At 52.1% G+C, this 21,899-nt stretch overlaps 1 protein-coding gene across 1 annotated transcript in view; it reads left to right on the top strand.

The window, feature by feature from the left end:
• Positions 1 to 640: 640 nt before the first annotated feature.
• Positions 641 to 21,899, top strand: part of Klf13 (Kruppel like factor 13) — a 54,207-nt gene continuing 32,948 nt past the window's right edge. The window contains exon 1 of the mRNA XM_021203915.2: positions 641 to 1,666. Within this exon, the coding sequence (XP_021059574.1) occupies positions 1,087 to 1,666 (580 nt within the window). The 5' untranslated portion in view covers positions 641 to 1,086. The remainder of the gene's footprint in view (positions 1,667 to 21,899) is intronic.

The raw sequence follows: 21,899 nt of genomic DNA, 5'->3' as shown, positions 1-21,899 counted from the left end.
GTTGCGTCGAGAACCGGAGCTCAGTAGGAGCAGGGTGAGGAGGTGGCTGGAGATGGGCAATGCAAGCCCGGCCACCAGAGACCTCCGCTGCGGTGGGGTGAGGCTCGGTAATGTCCCGCCCATAGGCTCGGTCGGCCGCTTAGGTCCCGCTGGGACCGATAAGCCACCTTCCCCGCACTCCCGGCGGGCGGAGCGACCACCGGGTGCCTTCCCCAGCGTTGCCATCCTCGTGCCACCCACTGCTGCCTGATCACAAAAGCCCTGGCATGGAAAGGGCCGGCGGGGTTCCCGCTGCGGGAGGCACGCGCCCCAGCCCTGCGCCGCTACTCAGCGGCCCGCCACCCTCGGACGTCATGCGTCTGCGCGCCGCGCGCCCCGCTCCGATTTCCGCCCCTCCTCTTGCAGGCCCAGGGGCACGCCCACTGGCGCGCGCAGGTCCCGGGGCCAGTAGAGCCCCTCTAGAGGCCCGGATTGGCTGCATAAAGTACTCAAGAGCCAATGGAGTTCGCGTCTACCACTGGCCACACCCCTCCCGAGGCGCGGGCGCGCGACCGCACCGGAGGGACGGGGCGCGCTCCAGGCTCCCCGCCCCCTTCGTGCGCGCTGCTCCCTGCGGCCGCTGCCGCCTGTAACCTGCGCCGCCAGGATGTGGCTGGGGGCTGACGTCGGGTCCAGATGTGGCCCCGGCCCCGCCCACCCCCGGGGCCGGTCCGCCCACACCGAGCCGCGGCGCGCACGGAGGCTGTCCCGCCTGCCACAATGCGCGGTGGAACTGCGACCACAACTTGCAGGGGTCGTGTCTAACGTCGCCTCCGCTCGACGTCCCTAAGACAGGCCGCCTCTGACGCCGCACGCGGACCCTCCTCACTGGAGCCCCCCATGCGCTCAACCTCCAGTGCCCGACCAGGCGGACGCGGAGCCGCGCGGGTGACGGCAGAAGCGGCTACGCGCCCAGCCTAGCCCAGCCCAGCCCAGCCGGAGAAGAGGGCGCGCCGCGCCCCCGCCCCCCGCCGCTCTCCGGAGGCCGTGGGTGCGGATGCGCCGCTGACGACTCCTGCGAGAGCACCGCGCGCCCGAGCCCGCAGCATGGCAGCCGCCGCCTATGTGGACCACTTTGCCGCCGAGTGCCTCGTGTCCATGTCCAGCCGCGCAGTCGTGCACGAGCCGCGGGAAGGACCTGAACCCCGGCCCGAGGGCGCGGCCGCCGCCGCCCCCACACTGCCCCGCGTTGACGAGCGCCGCGACGGCAAGGACAGCGCCTCGCTTTTCGTGGTGGCTCGGATCCTAGCGGACCTCAACCAGCAGGCACCGGCGCCCGCCCCCGCGGAACGCAGAGAAGGGGCCGCTGCGCGCAAGGCGAGGACCCCCTGCCGCCTGCCGCCCGCGCCCCCTGCGCCGCCACCCGGCCCAGAGCCCGCCTCCCCGGGACAAGCGGGCGCGCCGGCCGCGCCCCCCAGTCCCGCGTGGAGCGAGCCCGAGGCGGCATTGGAGCAGGAGCCGGGCCCCGCGGGGAGCGGCGAGCCTGGCCTCAGACAAAGGGGTCGCCGAGGCCGGAGCCGCGCGGACCTCGAGTCCCCGCAGAGGAAGCACAAGTGCCACTACGCGGGCTGCGAGAAAGTTTACGGGAAATCTTCGCACCTCAAGGCGCACCTGAGAACTCACACAGGTCAGTGGGGCGGCGGGGACGCCGCGAACGCGCGGACTAGGGACTGCTTGGGACCGGCCACGCCCCCAGAACTCCGGGCTCAGGGCAAGAGGGGACCGGGGCCGGGGGGCGGGGAGCCCTGAGCTGAGGGCGATCGCAGCCGCGCCCCTGTCCTGGCGCTCCGGCCTCGCGTGACGCTGGCCGTGGCGCTTGGAGCCGGCGCCCTCTCGGCGACCGCGCCCCCATCGGGCACGCCCCCTCGCGGGCTCTTGGGGCGGGGCCGCGGGGGTAGATGTCGTCATCCGGGCTGCGGGCGGCGCGGGCAGGTGCGCTGGAGGTGGTTTGGGGGGGGTGGGCGGCGCTCCCTTTTGGGGCGTAGGTGCTCGGGGAGCTGGAGTCTCGCCACCCCCCTTCCCAGGCCTCTCCGGGCGGGCTCTGGCGAGGGAGGGGCCGGCCGGGGCGGGCGAAGTTCACGCGGGGACAGAGCTCCCTTCAGCCACTCGGCACATTCTTCGTTCTCTTCTTCCTGTAATTTTTCCAGGGCTCTAAGGTTTAATTTGTCGCAACCCGACCCAGCGGCGGCGCTGGCCGACGCGGGGGGCGGTCCCAGTCCTCGCTCCCCACCCCGCGGCTCTTTGTGGGAGCCCCAGCCCATCCGGCCGGCGGGGGCGCGCCCGGCCGCAGGGGGCTGCGCTTGCTCTAGGAAGGCGCGCTCCGTTCACTGACTGCCCTTTCTGATCCAACTCCCATCCGCTCTAGGACTGTGTGTGCAGGCAGGTGGCACCTGTACCAGGGCGGCCGGTCTGAGCCTGAAACGGGGCGGCGTGGGGTCATTCGCCTCTGATTTCCGGGGACCGCTTCGCAGCGCGACTCTTGGTAGTTGAGGTCGAAGTCCGACTCCCCCCTCCCCTCCATTTTTGGTGTTAACACAAACATTTAGGGTTGGTTCGGGTTTTTTTTTTTCTTCCTTTTTTGAGCTCATAGAAACTCGTAACAGTTAACTCTCAAGTTCACAGCAAAAATACTTAATTCCGTTACTTTGTTACCAGGGTCTGTTCTTTTTTGTTGCTAACAGTTAAGTGGCGGACTGGGAAGCTCAAGACACGAAAGTCGTGGAGACTAGAGCTCAAGGCCCGTGTATTCGTAATGGAGCGAGCCCGAGCTCTAGGCCAGGGAGGTCTCAGAACTTTCTCTATAGAGGCCGGGGAAGGGGGGGGGGGTGTCTCAGCCCTTAGCTGTGGTCCCTCAAACCACGTGGCAGGTGATGGGATTGAGTGAAGACTGTCATCTCCCGGCTTTCAGAGTCGAAATTAATGGTGTGTGAGCCCAGAAGGTGGGTGGGGTTTGTGTAGGGTTCCCAGTTCTGCTCGGGAAAGCCGCTGCTGGGGTGGGTGTGGCCATGGGGGAGGAGCAGAGAGCTTGGTTCAGAACTTGATGGACCCAGAGTGCTGAGTTGGGGCGGGGGTGTTCGGCGAACTATCGGATTGAGAAATCTTGGTGCAGAATATTTCACCGCGGTTTCCCACTTGCAGCACCCGGTAGCGGATCTGGTGAAATGCAGAGGGCTTGCCTGAGGGGAGGGGCTGGATGTCGTGGGCGGGTTGGGTCCAAGATGTTTTTCCTTTTTGGCTCGCTCCTCCTTTCAGTCTCAGTTGGCGTTTAGAAAACGTTTGGGGGCGCTGGGGACCGCATCTTCCGTAATGGAAAGGGAGCCATTCTCTTCGGAGCGCCAGGAAACTCAGAGCAGGTAGAAGAGAATAGAGTCGGCCTTCTTTCTAGTGCCAATAGTGTGCTATTCGGTCTGTTTTAAGAGTAGGTAATCGGAGCCGCTCTCCATATGTGCCGAGAGAGGGAGGCTGCACCTCTGGGGTTGTAAGGTTCCAGGCCCTCTTGAGAGTGGGGTTAGGGAGGCCTGTACAAGTCTAGGCTGCATTTTATTTGGTACCCAGGTGAGTCTGATAATGAGAGTTGCCCATTTCAAATGCCTGCCCCTGGGTGGAGTCTGGTTCTGCCCCTAATCCGGGAAGCCCTGGGAAGCCATTGCTAGACCTTGCAGCGCTTAAGTAACTCATGTTCGTAAGAAACAGGGTGTTTCTTGGGCACGGAAGGGATAATCCAGCAAGGTGGTCCTAGGGAGTGACTTAATCTTCTCCGGACTTCCGAGTAGGCTCTGGCTCTGGGGCGGTTTGGTTAGTGGATCATAATAGGGCAGTGGCTGACTGAGGCCTTGCCACACATCTGCTCCACCTGAATACCCCCCTCGAGAATAATAGTGGCAGGAGTGATTATTATCACCGCTTTAGCTAAAGGTAGCCGGCAACTTTCCCAAGCCTCGCTGTGGTTTGGTGGCTTGTGCCTGGCCACCTGGAAAGCTGGGATGTTTAGTGCCTTTCGGAAGGCCAAGGGTCCCTAGTTAGGGCTTTCCTCTGGTATGGATGTCCTCTGCAAAGAGCTGCCCCTCCTGCTTAGCTGCAAGGTAATGACCCCTCCCTCCCTAGTAGTCCGGTAGACCATTGCTTACATTTCTGTAGTCAGTGTTGGAGCGAATGGATAGAACAAAGAAACACAACAACCCACGCCACTTGCTTATTTTATTGGAACCTCTCAGCCCATATTTGGGGAGTTTGGTGACCTTACTTTTGGAGGAGCACGTTGCTTTGAAGGCTGGGGGATTGGAGGTGGAAATGTGAGAATTTTAAGAAGGCCTATTCCTTTGAGCAGCAAACTCCCCCAGCCCACCTCAATCCGGACAGCCGCGCATGGCCCGTAGACCTGCAGTGGAATGGTGGTGGGTCACTCAGTTTTCAGAGACCCTGAACAGATTCCGCCTCTCTCCTAATTCCCGTGAAGAATTGTTTTCAAAGCTGTTTTGTGCTGCTATCCTTCCAGCACCTAGAACCGAAATATTTCCTTGTCTGCTGCCTGGGCTTGGTGTAGGCTTCGTCTCTCCCCGCAGCCAGGAGTGAGGTTTGTGGGCGCCTGCTCTTGTTTGGGACGGGGGTGGGGTGGGAGGTAGAATGAGATTACCTTTGGCAGTTTCCTGCATTCATTTCCAAGGGCTAGCCTGTACATTTATCCTTCCCCCGCTAAGCAGGAATTTGATTCTTCCTGGGATTCTCGGGCCACGTATTTGAGCCTCCACTTCCCAGTGTGCACACTGACCTCAGAGCCTCATTTCAGAGACACCGCTGGCTCTGTACTCTCTGACGTAGCTGCCCAGAAGGCAGTCTGTCTGAGCAGAGGATGGCTTGGCTAGGACTTCCTTGACCCAGGGCAGAGCCAAGCCCAAGAGCATGCTGTCCCAGTGACTTGTAGCCCTCTCTCAGCCGAACGGTGAGTGGTCTCTTCTGAACAAGTTGCACAGAAAACTGTCTCCCAGATGCTCATTGCTACCTGCGCTGTGCGTCTCTCCCTGGATTCCTCTGTGTATTCACATGTGTGCATACTCGTGCGGCCACATTGACATTTAAGACGTGCACGAGTGGGATCCTCTGCAGGGTTTGCTCCATGTGTTTACTTAAAGGAGACAGTACTGTCCTTTGTGGTGTGAGTCTTCTGGACCGGTCCTCGGGCCAGGCCCTGGCTTTTGTGACGTCCTGTCTCCCATTGAAAGGAAAGCACAGTTGTGCCACAGGCTTTGGTTCTTCTGTTTCTAGCTTGGTTTTTTTTTTCTTTCTTTCTTTCTTTTTTTTTAAAGATTTATTTATTTATTATATGTAAGTACACTGTAGCTGTCTTTAGACACTCCAGAAGATGGAGTCAGATCTCATTACGATGGTTGTGAGCCACCATGTGGTTGCTGGGATTTGAACTCAGGACCTCCAGAAGAACAGTCAGTGCTCTTAACCACTGAGCCATCTCATCAGCCCCCTCTAGCTTGTTTTTTGTTTGTTTGTTTGTTTTGTTTTGTTTGTTTTTTTTTCGAGAAAGGGTTTCTCTGTGTAGCCCTGGCTTTCCTTGTTTATTTTTTGAGACAGGGTTTCTCTGTGTAGTCCTGGCTGTCCTGGAACTCACTCTGTAGACCAGGCTGGCCTCGAACTCAGAGATCCACCTGTCTCTGCCTCCCAAGTGCTGTGCCACCGCTGCCGGGCCTGTTTCTAGCTTGTAGGTGACTGTCAGTGCAGAGGAGCTATTGATTCTGTAGAGATCTGGTGACATTACTCGCACTGTCTGTGAGCTGATTATAGTACTTGTGGGGCCTATTGGCCTGGAAGACAAGGAACCAGCTGCACTTCTTGGTCTTCTCTGGGTGGAGGGGGAGACCTGCTGTGTCACTGCTGTCTTTCAAAAGAGTTTTTTGTCTCTCGTTCTTCTTTTACCGCTGTAGAGCAACGTTTTGGACCAGGCTTACCCCCACACGCTCTGTGCCTGCTCTCCTGGCTTCTTTAGTTCTGGCTTCTCCAGGCCCTTGGAAGTGCTCACTCAGTGTTCGGCCCCTATGACAGTCAAGTGTGCTTCCCTGCACAGCGGCTACTTGCCTGACCAGGGGCTGGGATGTGCTGACAGGCAAGAGTAAGTCATAGACTAGAGGTCACTCCAGAAGAGCAAATGGACAAGGTGAATTAGATCCCAAAGCTGTTAAACGTGAGGAAGGAAACAAGCAGTTAAGATGTTCACATACACACTTGTGTATGTGTGTGCGTTTAAACCGTATACCCAGAGAAATCCGAGGAGTATCATGGGATGCACTTGGTGCTGTCTGTGGAGAGACAGCACATCATTTTTGTGGTTAGCAGTCCTGGGCCTGTATCAGACACCCTATATAATCCAACATTCTTCACAGAGATTTTTAGACAGCAGTGCATTAAAGTGTATACAGTTTATACTTTAAGAAGGCACTTTTTAATTGGTTCATGAGAACATCTAGATCAGTGGTTCTCAACCTTCCTACTGCCACAACCCTTTAACAACAGTTCCTCATGTTTGCGGTGACCTCCCCCCAACCACAAAATTATTTCCTTACTACTTCATAACTGTATTTTTGGTACTGTTATAAGTTGCAGTGTAAATATCTGATATGTAAGATATCTCCTGTGTGACCTGTGGGAGTCACAACCTGCAGCTTGAGAGCCGCTGATTTAGAATGATAGGGCTACGCTCTCAGCCACATCCCTAACACTGCAAACTACATGATTGGTGTTAAGCATCTATTTTTTTTTTCAGGAGGACCCTAGGATATAGGGTTTGTTTGTGTTTGCAGTGCTGGGGAATCAAACCTAAGTAGGCATGTGTCTTAGGGTCTTACTGCTGTGAACAGACACCAGGACAAAGGCAACCCTTTTTTTTTAAAAAAAAAAAATTAATGTATATGAGTATACTGTAGCTGTCTTCAGATGCACCAGAAGAGGACATCAGATCCCATTACAGATGGTTGTGAGCCACCATGTGGTTGCTGGGAATTGAACTGTGGACCTCTGGAAGAGTAGTCAGTGCTCTGAACCATTGAGCCATCTCTCCAGCCCCCAAGGCAACTCTTTATTTTTATTTTTTTCTTTTTTTTTTTTTTCTTTTTTATTTCTTTTAGGGCAACTCTTTATAAGGACAACATTTAATTGGAGCTGGCTTACAGGTTCACGAGTTCAGTCTATTGTCATCAAGGTCGGAACATGGCAGCATCCAGGCAGGCATGGTGCAGAAATTGCTGAGAGTTCTACATGTTCCTCTGAAGGCTGCTACCAGAATGCTCACTTCTAGGCAGTTTAGGACTAGGGTATAAAAGTCCACACCCAGTGACATACCTGCTCCAACTAGGCCACACCTAATAGTGCTGGGCAGAGCATATACAAACCATCACAGCATGCTAGTTAAGTATTCTATCATTGAGCTGCATCCCCAATACTTTCTTAGTTTATGTCAAGGCAAGATGTTCTGATGTGGCCAAGGGTGACATTCAGCTTTTGGTCAACCACCCGGGTAGCTGGGATTTCAGGAGGAGTATGCAACCATATCTGACAGAACTAGTGAAATAACTCATTTCAAATAAGGAAATTAAGGTTCAGGTGGGTTACAAAATGCACAGGCTGGAGAGATGCGTCTGGTTCAGAGCACTGACTGCTCTTTCAGAGGTGCTGAGTTCAATTCTCAGCAAACCACATGGTGGCTCACAACCATCTGTAATGGGATCCGATGCCCTCCTCTGCTGTGTCTGAAGACAGCTACAGTGTTCTCACATTTAAAAAAAAAAAATCTTTAAAAACAAATGCACACACTGCAGGTGAGGGTGCATCAAAGGTTTGCGCAGCACAAATGCTACTTACCATGCGCTCCTTGGACATTGCTCTTGGACCAGTGTGTGACACAGGTGAGCAAGGCACTCATCTCCCCCCACATTTGTATGATGGCTGCAAGTGCTTAGGAGTTGAGCAGTTGATACTGTGCTATGGTCTGCTCCTGTATTCCATCTCTTCCCTTCCCAGACTCTTTACATATGTGCTGTCTGTATCCAGTTTCTGTAAGAAGTCCCCAAATTCCCGCCCAGGATCCGTCTGGGCAGTACACCTTGTCCTTGTCTTCCTTGAGCCTAGAACAGTGTATCTTTTGGCCATTGGAGAAATTGACATTTAAAAGTTTATTTAGATATATTTAAGTGTCTGAGTGTTTTGCCTGCAGGTATGTTGTGTACCATGTGTGTGCCTGGTGTCTGAGGGGGTCAGAAGAGGGTACCGTATCCTTTGGAACTAGTTACTAGTTGTGAGCCATCATGTGTGTTCTGGGAACTGAACCCAGGTCTTCTGTAAGAGCAACAAGTGCCCTGAACCTCTGCATGGAAAAGATGTCAACTAGTTCCCTTGCTGGATCACACAGTTAAGATGGCACTTGTTGAGTTCCTATTGTACAGGGACTTAATAATAATAATAAGCCTGTGGCTGATGCTCTGAGACTGGCCACCTGCCTTGTGCTCATATCCCCGAGTTCCCCTGGTTGGTTTCTTGATCGTCTTCTAACATCCTTGACTGCACAAGTGTGGGAGGTTAGGGGTCTCCACTTTTGATGGCTTTTAAAGTCAACAGAGTATCCTGAAGGAACATTAGGCACCCCCCACCCCCACCCCCACCCCCAAGCAAATACACCAGATCATTACTCATAATGAAAGTGCTTCTGCCTGCATTTGTAGCCAGCTCAAAGGGTAATTGGTATCATTCTTGGCCAGACCGCCTGCCTGTAACGCTCACTTGGCTTGCCCTTGTGTCTGGATGGTTGTTATCACCAGCACCTATAAGGACCTGGTGAGACCCTGCCTACTTTCAAGGAAAAAAGAACCCTCCTGTGCCCACTGAGTCTGTGGGCTTTGTTTGCTTGCTTTTGTTTTACAGCTTTAAGTGGGGTTTTTCTCAAATCAGCTTCTCTTCAAAGTAGAAAGTAAAGGCTTGGTAGTTTAGAAATTAGCTGTGCCCTATGAGCAGGATTTGGGTGATAAAGCAGCTGCCACCCAGTCCCTAGACATAGAATGTAGAAGGATGCAGCCATTGTCATAGGCCAGTGTAATGGGGACCCGGACCTCAACTGTTGAGTCTTCCTAGCAGGAATAGATTGGGTATAAGGTGCTTGTTGAAAGCCAGAATAATGACCATTCACTCAAAGCTCTGCCTTTATTCCTTGAATGTTTGTCTGTATACATGTAAACAAACCCACATACATGTACACATGTTGTGAAAATGTGAATGATGAACGTTCCCATACTCTCTGCCATTTGAATACTTGGTCTCTAGTAGTTAGTGCCATTTGGAGCCGCTTAGGGGGTGTGGCCTGGCTGGGGAAGTACTGGGGGCGGGCCTGGAGAGTTTAGACCCGGCACCATTTTGAGTTTGCTTTCTTGGCTTCCTGTTTGTGGTTTGAGGTGTGACTCCTCAGCGCTCAGCTTCTAGCTTCAGCCACCCTGCCTTCTACCCTCTGCCCCCACCACTATGGAATCTAATCCTCTGGAAATATAAACCCAAAACAAATTTCTTCTTCTAAAAGCTGCCTTGCTGTGGTGCTTTATTACAGTAGATACCCTAAGACACACATAAATGCAGTATCTGTGCCAGGCATTCAGAGCCGGCGTATGCTGGCTGTAAGAATACTCTGCCTTCTACTTCTGGGTTATATTTTGGGGTCCACCTACAGCCCCAACAACTGTGGATGAGCTTTTTTTCGGAGTCATGCTCTTGGTAGAGGTACAGGGTTTCCTTACTTGGAAATAGGGCTGTGTGGTAAAGAGGTGTCCATCTGCCCAATCTGTCCTCGTTTGATTCGATATTTTTCTTTTTCTTTGCCTAGATCCATCCATCATTCCATCCAGATGGGGTCTTGTTGTTTAGCCTGTCTGTCTCTGTCTCTGTCTGTCTGTCTGTTTGTCTAGATGGGATCTTGCTGTTTAACTAGCCTGTCTGTCTGTCTGTCTGTCTGTCTATCTATCTATCTATCTATCTATCTATCTATCTATCTATCTATCTATCTAGGGTCTCGCTAATTAGCTTGGGCTTGCCCTAAACTCAGACTTCTCCTGCGTGCTGTTATCTATCTGTGCCCAGCTCGCTCTCTCTGTGTGTGGCTAGCTGTTGTATCTTCTGTCCTTCCAGTATTACTCCTGAGGAAGGGCTGAGGAAGGCACTGTGTGGGTATTTGTGCTAGTGTGTGCACGTGTGTATGTATGCTATACATGCACATTTGGTGGAACATGGCATGGTATTATGGTCTAGTCAAGCCCCTCCTTTGTAGCTTTGCTACAAACAAACCAAACCAAGAACATGCTTCCAGAGAATTTTTCCCCCAGGGGGTGGGGGTGGGCATCTGTTTATTGTTCTCTTTTTTTTTTTTTTTTTAACACAAAAACACTTGCTAACCAGGAACTTGGCTACACTCCGTGGCCATTGGCCAGTCTGTCCCAAGGTGACCCGCTTAGAAAAGCCCTGAGGCTTGAAACCCTAGATTAAATGTCCTTGTACTCATGCCACAGGGGTGTGGGGGAGCAGGGCAGGCTTATCTTCTTGGAGCCAAACCCAGGGTGCATCATGGAAGAGCAAGACATAGGGACACAAATTAAAAGACGCTTATCAGGTCTCGGGTGTGTGGCTCAGTATAGGACACTTGTAGAGTAAGGCTCTGTTTGATCCCCAAGAAAAAAAAAGCCACTTGCCAAAGAGTCAGTGGCTCAGTGCCTTCCCTGGGTTCCTCTCTTGAAGGAACTTCTAAAGGTAGAGCCTTGTTGGCACTGGGTGGTCTCCTGTGGAAGTAAGTTTGACAGCAGCTAGAGACTTCACAGAGGGCTACCTTGCCCCAACCACGTTGACAGCACTCATCAAGTGGAGGCCTAAAACAGGGCCCCATATTTGCTTTTTGGAGAGCCAGTTAACATTTATGGGTATGTGGGCCTTCCCTGGTCTAGCTCTTTCCTTACAGTGAGGAGAACCTTTGAATACAGCAGCAATCCTCAGGTGTGTGGGACTGAGGGATCCTTGGGTTTCACGTGTGTGCTCCCAAGGCAGGTGAGCTCTTCTTATGGAGATCCTTGCTAGGGGAGGGTCCAGCCTTTGCAAGAAACAAGTCTTCTGGGACGTTCTCTAGGTTGCTGGTAGCTCTGGGGAATCCTAAAAGTCGTTTTCCAGCCACTCCGTATCAGGCCTGCAATAACAGCAGGAATGGCCTACTGCTGTGAATTCCTTCTTTGACCCCTATTGTTCTTAACTGTAAGAAAGAGAATGGGACAGGGAAATGGCTCACTTGTTAGAGTGCCTGCCACCCTAAGCAAGAGATCTGTGGCGGTAACCCCAACCCATCCTAGCTGGGGGTGGGGTGGGGGTGGGAGTGGAGACGAGAAGACCCCTGAAGATCATTGGCTGGTCAGCTTAGCTGAATCAATGAGAGTCTGTCCCAGAAATAAAAGTAAAGGGCTGGAGAGATGGCTCAGCGGTCAAGAGCACCGACTGTTCTTCCAGAGGTCCTAAGTTCAATGTGCCTCATAATCATCTGCAGTGAGATCTGAAGCCCTCTTCTGGTGTGTCTGAAGAGAGCAATGATGTACTCATATACATAAAATAGATAAATTAATTTTAAAAAAAGTGGAAAGAATCAGCCAGAGTCCACAACCTTGGGTCTCCCCAGATGCCCATGTGCACTGGCACCCCATGCATGCATGTGTGCGCGTACACACACACACACACACACACACACACACGCGCGCGCGCNCACACACACACACNCACNCNCNCNCNCACACACACACACGCACGCACACACACACACACACACACACACACACACACACACAGAAGACTAGGGAAGAGAATGAACAAAGGGAGCTTGCTTGACTTGGGAAGTAAGCAAGAGGCTTGTGAAGAAGTGCTAGGAAAGAGGATGTGGAGGAGACTTGTACCCACAGACCATACTCCTGGGTGTTGTTGGAGGGGCACTGAGGTGTGTGCTCACAAGATTGGCACCAGCAGTGAACCTTGGCTTCTTTCCAACCACAAGCCCCAGACTGTTTGAACAAGGCTGGTGAGCCTAAGTTAATTATGTAGTGGCGAGTCACATGAAGATGTGGTGACAGTAGCCTTAGCAGGCTCTCCATTGTCTTTTTTTTTTTCTCTCCTCAAGACAAGGTTTCTTTCTGTAGCCCTGGCTGTCCTGGAACTCAGTCTGTAGCCCAGGCTGGCCTCGAACTCAGAAATCCGCCTGCCTCTGCCTCCCGAGTGCTCCCACTGCCCGGCTGGAATATTTTTTTCCTTCATTGTCTTGACCCATACCTCTCTGCTCTCCTGGTTCTTGCACCCCACCCACCTGAGTGGTGATGGCACCTACGCTTCTCCCATGCTCCTCTCCTACCAGGTTTGCTGAATGACCTGCAACAGGCAGGTGGTCTTGAGGACCCTCAGATTGCCTCAGGTTCTCTGAGGCTCTCAGGAAGATTTTTCTCTGACCTGCTGTTTTCGACTATCAGCCCATGGCAGCACCTGGGGCACACAGGGACTTTGAACTGTCATCTTTTCCAGAGTGTCCTCCACCCCCAACCCCCTTTGCTACTTGGCCTGATACAACACACAGTGTGAGCCCTGGGCTTTGTGGAATGTCCATATGTCAAGGCTGTGTGCCCGCCAGGCTTCGTGGAGGGATGTGGCTCTCTGAAAGAGAGCAGTCAGGGTGTTACCCGCACTGGCATGGTTCTGCCATTTTAGCAATCAGAAAGCTGGTTTTCCCGAACTGCCAGGCCTACAAGACCAGGTTCATGCGGCCTGTCCCATGGATAGGCATTTTGCTTTGTCCAATTGTATCACTCTTAAGTTCACCCTCTAGCTTTTGAAAAACTTTAGCCTTTATTTTCCTGTCCCCATTCCATTACTAGAGATGGAATCCCAGGTTTTATGTATGCTAGGCAAGTACTTTTCCCACTCAGCCTCAGCTATTTTCCTCTGTCAGTAATCTTGTTAAGTTGCCTGGGCTGTGCTGGAACTTAGGGTTCTCCTGCCCCAGCCTCTCGAAGAGCTAGAATTACAGCTCTTCACTCCCACATCTGGCTCATGGCCTGAATTATGATCCAGTGTTTTGAACTCATCTGTCAAGTTACCGGTGGAGCTCAGCTTGGAAGAAAGAGTTTATGTGGGTGTGTATGGATGTGTGCACATAGACGAGCCATTCAGCCAGCACATAGGACAGTTGCTCCCTTGGATGGAAGCTAGCCATAAGCTGTCCTGTAGGTGTACAGGCTGTAGCAGGAGTGTTTGTTGCTGTGGTGCCACGAACCCTTCAGATATCCCGATGCCCTGCAAGAGCCTAGGAGGAGGGAGTAGTGTGCCGGGCCGTGGCTGTACAGATAGGGCTGTCCTCGGGATGTAGATAGAGAGGGACCCGTAGTTGAGCACGAGGGACTCTGCTCTCCATTCCTTCAGGCCTCCTCACAGACGTGGAGCCTGGATAGGTTCTGCGTGTGGGCATGGGCTGTCCAGCTGAGCCCAGTCTGGGCACATCCACCCTTAATTTCCTCCTTGTACTTTGGACCCAAGCTGGTTCTAACTTGCCTTCAGTGGTTTCCAACCCCTGAGGAACCCCAGGGCACAGGGGGCTGAAGGAAGGAGAATGTGGGAGCCTCTCCTTTGTGCTATAGGTAGCTATCTATGCAGGGGAGACGGCTGCGTAGCCATGAGGGAGGCTGCGGCTTCCTCCTTCCGCTCTCTGGGGACACCCTGGCACCTATCCTCTGTGGTGTTGGGGAGGAGGTGGCTTGGTTGGTTGTTCCTGGTCCCAGCCAGGGTCCTCCTACACAGCAGAACTGGAGGTAAACACTGAGTTGCCATGACAACCAAGCTGAGTCTGGGCTCTGAGTGTTCCTTGGCTGGAGAAGCTTTCATTGTCACAAGTTTCTAAGATGGGTTTCTATTTTGATTTTTTTTTTTTTTTTTTAATTAGCTAGTATGACTAAGATTGCAAAATGCCTGACCTGGTTCCCATAATTTCTTAATAAACATTTATATTCCTTTTATAGGAGGAACATTTCTGTGATTCATTGACTTTTTCTTTTAGGTTGGTGAGGCAGGGTGGGGGCAGCAGAGAGGGCACCCCACTGCCGACAGCTGGCACCGCGTAGGCTTCGGAGTGCTGGCTGAGGGCCAGAGGCTGGGAGCGCTTACGTAAACACCACACCAGGATTTATTGGCTTTGAGGCTGATTAAGTTCCATGGAAAATTTTGGGGAGCTGTTTCTCTTCTCGGATGCCCATAAGTGGAGCTTCCAGAGCCCGGGGGCCACCTACCTTCCTGCCCAGAGCCAGTCTTCCCGGAGGAGTCTAGGGTGTGAACTGGTTTTACACCTCAGCCATGCCAGTGAGGATTATGTTTGCTGTTAAACTCTTAACTGCTCATGCAGGCAGCCTGGCAGCCCGGGTCAACCGCACCTGGCCAGGCTCTCCTGCCCACATGCCAGGCTCTTGATGGGAGTGTCCCTGTGGGTATGGCCAACCCATGAGTAGACTCAGCAGCAGGTGCCCAGGGCCTCCCATTTTGCCAGGGTCTCTTTGGCTTTCTGTCGGTCACCTTACATATTCTTGCCCTGGTGAGTAAGCTGGGGAGCTCATTCATTCACTTTTCTGACCAGAAATGCTGGTCTAGGTAACCTGGAGGATGGTTTATCCACTGAGGCTCCCCTTACGGTTGTGCAGGGTCAGTCTCGAGGTTTATGCATGTCAAGGGGGCTGGATTGTTTTATGGGCTGTTTATTCTATCTTCAGTGTGGACCTGCCAGGAAAGCAACTCTCTGCAGTAAGTAGCTGTTAAGAGTTGCCACATGTGGCGGGCCCCCAACCCAGCACCAGAGGGATGCCCAGATTGGCTGTCGTGATTTCAGATTCAGGGCTGCCTTTGCCTCCCCTGTCTAAACATTCCAGCTCCGCCTGCTTTCACTAGGGAGCAGCAGCTGGCCTTCAGCAAGAGGCCTGGCCTAGCCTCTGAGTGTCCCCTGGCTGCCTGGTGTCCCCATCACTGAGAGTGCCTTCCCGTCCCACTCTGTGTAACTTAGACATGGTCCTCCTAATATGACCAAGGGTCATCTTTTCAAGGATGTTTGCAGAATTGAGTTTTGTTTGTTTGGTTTTTTTTTTGCAGAATTTATTTTATGGTGTTAAAAACCAACTAGAGTTTTTACCATTTTGTCGAGGGGTGGTGAAGACCCTAAAGCATGGACAGGAGACTTTTGTGTGTTGTCTATAAGGCCCAGTGGTGTTGCTGTTTCTGTCTCTGTCCCTGGCCAGCTGTGTGAGGTTTGACTTCATAGATGGTGTGCTTTAGCGCCCTTCTTTAAAAACCTCTCGGTGTTGCTTTTTTTTTTTTTTTTAAAGATCTTCTTATTTATTATATGTAAGTACACTGTAGCTGTCTTCAGACACTCCAGAAGAGGGCGTCAGGTCTCGTTACGGATGGTTATGAGCCATCATGTTGCTGGGATTTGAACTCTGGACCTTCGGAAGAGCAGTCTCACCCACTGAGCCATCTCACCAGCCCCCGGTGTTTCATTTTTTAAAAAGTTGCTTTTACATTTACCTGTTTGTGTGTGTGCATGCACACGTGCACATCCCACAGCACATACATGTATGTGGAGGTCAGAGAACAGCTTGGGGGAGTCAGTTCTCTCTACCATGTGGGTTCCAGAGATCAAACTCAGCTCACCACGCTTGGCGATGGGGGTCCTTACCCACTGTGCTATTTTGCTTTGAGGAATGGATTCTATTTGACAATACCTTATTGTGTAAACAAAGATAATATAGCTCATTAGTAAGGAGCCTTGGCCTTGAAGTACAAGCGGGCTGGACACCACCCTGAGTTTTCATCCTCAGTTCCAGTCTGTCTGGTCATGATGACCTCTGAAGAGCAGAAGAGAAAATGACTCAAACGTCCAAGAGGGTTTGTGCCTAGGCACCCTCTGGCACCCACCCACCCCCCCCCCCCCTGTGTGTGTGTGTGTGTGTGTGTGTGTGTGTGTGTGTGTAGCCTGAGCTAAATTTCATGTACTGAAGGGTTTTTTTTGTTTGTTTGTTTTTTTTTTTTGGCTTTTGGTGTTTTTGTTTGTTTTTCAAATCAGGGTTTCTGAATGTAACCAGCCATGGCTGTCCAGGACTCCCTTTGTAGACCTGGCTGGCCTTGAACTCACAGAAGTCTTCCTCTGTCTCCCAAGTGCTGGGAGACACCAGACCTGGTGATTTTTGGTTTTTCGAGATGGGGTTTTTCTGTATTGCCCTGGCTGTCCTGGAATTCACTTTGTAGACCAGGCTGGCCTTGAACTCAGAAATCTGCCTGCCTCTGCCTCCTGAGTGCTGGGATTAAAGGTGTGTGCCATCATGCCAGGCCCGGTGAAGTTTTTAATGCAGCTATTTTGTCTGTAAATTCACGGTGTGAGTGCAGTACCTTCCAAGGCCAAAAGAGGGCTTCAGATCCCCTTGAACTGGAGTTACAGACAGAGGTGAGCCACCGTATTGGTGCTGGGAACTGAACCTCCCTTATCTGTAAGAGCAGTTTGTGCTCTGAACTACTGAGCCGTCTCTTTAATAGCCCTGCGGTTCTGCTCTTGGGCGCCTCGATGGTTCTGCTGCTTGTCATGGCCCTAGATCCCCATGACCTTCTCTGAAGGACCTAACTACAGCAGTAAGAGCTGCAAGCTTCCATAAGCATCCTTGGATTGCTATGGAGACCTCTTTGCTAGTGTTAAGCTGTGTTCAGATTAGGGAGTGGCAGCCCCATCTCATTTGTTGCTAGGTAACCAAGACCTCCCAAGTTCAGTTAATTGTATTCAGTTGGACTAATTTATCAGGAGCAGATAATCTGAAACCTCAAGGTAAAAGGCTTGAATAAGGCTTGGTGGGCTGAAGGCCTGTAGCCCACACCAGGTCTGCAGCAATGCCAGTCTTGCAAAGTGTCTCCACCCAAAGAGAAACAGTCGCAAGTCCAGATGTGCTCTGGGCTATGCTTTCCAGAAGTCTTGAGCAAGGGTGTTAGCCTGTTCTACAGGGAAACTGGCACCCTCCAGGTGTCGTGGCCGGGTTTGTACCTTCACAGTCCGATGGCTCAGAAATACTGTTTGTAGACACATACCCAGTATTTCTGTGGACTCCTGGGGCAGGCCTGCTGTCAGTGCACGGACATGAGTGGCATAGGGAGCCTGTTAGGACACAGTAGACAGGCTGCTCTTTCTGACCTCCCTGGGCTGTTCTGGCTTCGGCAGGCATTCATCTTTTCAGAAGTAATTATGTTTGCCAGCTTCAGCCACCAACCCCCTCCCCCATGCTCCCCCACCCATGCTTTATTTTCTTTGGGGGGCAGCAACTCTATTTGCAAATGCAACAATTGTTTCCTAAAGGGAAGCCTGGAAGCATTTTTGAGGTTGGCTTCCCAGCTGTGAACCACCCTTTTTACCTCTTTCCTGTCTTCTCGGCATCTTCCCCTTAGTGTATTTGGCATGAAAACGCTTCCTGTGTGGTCTGAGGTGAACGTGTTGACTGATGATAAAGAAGAACATGGCTTGCCTTTCCCCTTGTGTCTGATTGCTCCAGAGGTATGATGCCTAAGAATGTTGCCGCTGTGGAGAGCCTGTTTGTTGGGGAACATGAAGTAGCCTTGACCTTCTGCCTGCCCAAGGCCCTGCTTAGAGAGCATGCTGCTGCCATGCATTTCCAAGCCCTGTCCTGTGGTCTTTAGAACAGTCTCTTTCCCTGCCTCCCCCCCTTCTCTCTCTCTCTCTCCTTTTTTTTGGGGGGGGAGCATCTGATCCCCTTTAGGGGCTTTCCTATACCCTATATACCCTATACAGGATGTACTGCTTAGGCATCTACTCAGCACCATCCTGGAAGACCCAATGGCAAGGCAGTTTAATTGACCACATTTGGATGACCTGAAGACCATGGAGTAGGTAGAAAGCAAAGCTTGCGGGCTGTTAGAATGTATACGAGATGGACTCTGTGTCCCAGGAAGCCTCCCGTATCTGCGCATGTACTGTGTGTACCTAGGCTGTGTGCTGTTTTAGGACTTGCCTCCATCTTTGTGCCTAGCAATAAGGAGAATGGGAAGACATGGAGACCAGTAAGGATTTCTGTGGAGACCCTTGGAGTTTGGTGCTAATTTTTCCCAGTAAGGACCAGATATCTACCCATGCGCCTCCACCCTGGTCTGTAGAAGCTCAACCTATATCTATCTCATCGGTAGGAGACAGTTTACAGCTACAGAAAAAAAAAATGGCTAAGCGTTGGGCCCAGGCTCTGCTATCTATCATACCATGTAGACGGAACGATTGTGCACCTTCTGGCAGAGGCACCCCTAGAAGGCATTCCTAGAGAGGCCCCAGTATGCAGGCAGGTACCCTTGACTCCAGTACATCGAGTTAACCAACCTAGCCTTCTTAGGCTTGGGAGGTGCTGAGGCTAGTCCCCTAAACAGTCTCAGCTTGGGAATGCTCCCTTGCCCAGCCCACTCAGACTGTGGGGTGTGTATGGCTGGTTCCCATCTCCTTTATGTGAGGTGGCTTGCATAGCCCTCAGAGACCTGTGAGCCCCATGTTGCTTTGGTCAGTGGTCAGTAAATAAAGTACTGTGTATAAAGAGCCTGGCTTTCAAGGATGCCTTTGGCCTGGCAGATCTTCCTCAGCCTAAGACACACACCCAACAGTACCTTCATGGGCACTTGGTACCTGTGAGGTAGTGGCCTTGTTTTTGTCCTGTTGCTTATGGGCAGGAATTCACTTAGGAGCTGAACCTCAGTTCTCTCTGCCTGGCTCGCTCTATATCTATCTATCTATCTATCTATCTATCTATCTATCTATCTATCTATCTATCTAACTTTTTATTTAGATTTTTAAATTTTATGTATTTTGATAATAGTCTTTCTCCTCCCCAACTCCTCCCTGAGTCTCCCTTCCTGTCCACCAACTTCTTCTCTCTCTCTCTCTCTCTCTCTCTCTCTCTCTCTCTCTCTCTCTCTCTTTCTCTTTTTCCTCTGTCAAGAAAGAATCCAAATGCCAGGTGTGGTGGCACAAGCCTTTGATCCCAGCACTCGGGAGGCAGAGGCAGGTAGATTTCTGAGTTCCAGGCCAGCCTGGTCTACAGAGTGAGTTCCAGGACATTCTGGGCTATACAGAGAAACCCTGTCTCGAAAAACCGAAAGAAAGAGAGAAAGAGAGAAAGAAAAGAAAGAAAAGAATCCAAACAATGAACTTACAGAGACTGTTAGACCTGCTGCTCCAATTCAAACCAGACAAAATCCCAGCATGGATACAAATCAAAATTTCACTCCTAATGAAGATGCTATTGCAATTGATATTTGCTGTCAAAGGAAATTATTAGAAGGACCCCCTTCCCACTGGAGTATCACTGGATGTATCGACCACACTCCAGGGAGGCCCCATGCTCAGTAGCAGTTGACTAACACACAATGGAGTCCATGGATCTTTTGGGGGTACATTTTTGTGGTGGTTCTGCTCGGTTCTCTCCTCTTATACATTACCATGGTCAAGTAGCCACGGTATTGTAAGGCATTGCAGGGCCCTCCCCGTTCTTGATGTGTAGTGGAAGGCAGCTAGCTAGGTGGAGTGGAGGTAGAGAAGCCTAGGTCACCCAAGAAGAGACTGAGGTCCCGGCCTAGAGCGTCTCAGTGCCCCTCTTCTGCTGCCCATGATGCTTCAGGGCAGCTCAGGATGGTTGCTGGGCTGGGTGTGAACTGTGGCGGTATGAGGCCGGTGCTTTCCAACTCCTGCTCCTTCTGAGTTTGTCCTACATCCTGGGAGAAGCCCTGGGCTTGGGGAGAGAGGTGATGCGTAGGGTCAAGGGTGTAAAGCAGAGAGAGGGGTTGGGGCAGTTCTGACCAGTGACACATGCTGAGCCTGACTCTAAGTAAGTGCGTTTACAGGGTATGACTAGGAGGTGCTGGGTAAGTGACATAGGGTATTTCTCCTTGTTCCCTGAATGTTGGGAGGGCCCTGGCTTGCCTGGTTCTTCTGTCCTGGAATACCTGAGGGCACTTCTGGAAAGCTCATGCTCTTTCTCCGGCCCCCTTGGCCAGCGTCCTAGAGGCCTCCCTCTTCCCGGAGGGAGGTGCCTGGCTAAAGTGTTGTTGGGGTGGGGCAGGTCTAGGCCCAAGTGACTTTGGTGTGCTTGAGGGCAGGCGGCAAGGGGTGGGGGAGGGAAGTGTGTCACCAGATCATATCCTGAGACTGAAAATCCTTCTGCGAATGTGTGTTGTGGACATGGTTGAGAAAACCTGGGTGTGAGTTGCTCTGGGGCCCCCTGGCCCCACACTGTGGCCCCTTTCTTCCCACACTGGCTTCTGGTGTGCCCAAATGGGTAGACCTCATGTGTTGAGCATGAGCTTTGGTCCTGAGAGCCATCACCGCCAGCCTATGAGATGCAGGAGACCCGACCACCCCGCTGGGTGCACCTGCGCACCCTGCGTGAGTGCTCCACACACTGCCAGCTGTCTCAAATCCTTGCTCCACGGTCCACAGAAGGCACGTGACACCCCACAGGAGAGGACTCCAGCTGCCGTCCTGCCCACCGCTGGGTACAGGGAGCAGCTGCTGGCTGGACATGTATGCTCCTTCCTTCTTGTTCTAAAGGAGAGTGGGAGTCCAGCCAGAGCACCCACTATGGGCTGGCCAGACCCCACGATGGTTCTGCATAAACACCAAGGTGCATCCCCACAGTGCTCTGAGAAATGCACCCTGAAACAAACAGGTTTTTTCCTGTCCAGTCTTGTCTCCGAAGAGTCCAGAAGTTACCCTCCACATTGGGCACCTTACCCTTGCCCATCCTGCACTTGCTTTCCTTACCTTGGCTCTATTCTCCCCAGACCCTGGCTCCTGTGCAGTGGGAAGCCCCAGGCCGTTCTCCTCCCCTCTATCTATGCGGCTCCCATCTCTCAAAGCTTCCTGCTGCCCACCTGTGATCCTGGCCTCTGCACTAGGTTTAAGGGCACCCTTGGTGCAAGCTTGCTCTAGTATAATTTAATATTGTTAATTTAACAATAGTACAGTTTAATTCTGTATCTTTTCCTGCTCAAGGATATTGCATCTTCATCAGAAGGAAGGGATAAAGATGCTATCCGTCCGTGATATCTCCGGTTTCTACATAGAGGGTCCTGGGTATTCTGAGACCATATATAGGATTCTGTGTGGTATGGCCAGTACATCCCAATGACCACTCTGGTGGCCACTCTCACACCACCCTTATGTTCCAGCAGTTCAGAAAGGGTCTGGGGAGGTGCTTTTAAGGCCTTTTAGGGTCCAAGGAAAGAGGAATTCTGGGGTCCTGGTTGGGGGGCGGGCTGCAGTAGGAATAGGCTGTGCCATTAGGCAGGCAAGGCCGGGAGCTTGGTCCCCTTCCCCTGGACTTGTGACAGCACACAACAAGCTCAACAGGTAGGAGGATATAAGCGCTTGAGGAATTAGCTCTGTTGGGATGTGGCCCCTCTCTAGGGATCTGCAGGTGTCCTCAGAGAGCTCTGTCAGCAGAACTAGCCCTGTGAGGAAAAGGCTTCTTTCTGTATGCGCCCTGGGAACTTCCTGGGCACACCAAGGCTACCTACTTCTTTTGTGAGACCCACAGGACTAGTGCACTATGGGAATTGCTGTCATCAGCATCTGTGGCTGTGGAAATGAGGGAGTTAGAAACAAGGTTCCGCCCCCAGAGGTAGACATCCTGAGGATACAAGGTGGGGAGGCACTGCCTTGGCATTTGGAGTTAGTGGGGTGACAATGTGGAGGGAGCGGCAAGCCTTTTTTTTTTTTTTTTTTTTTTTGAGACAGGGTTTCT

This window comes from Mus pahari, chromosome 1, assembly GCF_900095145.1.
Source record: "Mus pahari chromosome 1, PAHARI_EIJ_v1.1, whole genome shotgun sequence".
In the NCBI taxonomy this organism is placed as follows: Eukaryota; Metazoa; Chordata; class Mammalia; order Rodentia; family Muridae; genus Mus; species Mus pahari.
The sequence above is the reverse complement of the archived record's forward strand: the minus strand, read 5'-3'. Positions and strand labels throughout refer to the sequence as shown.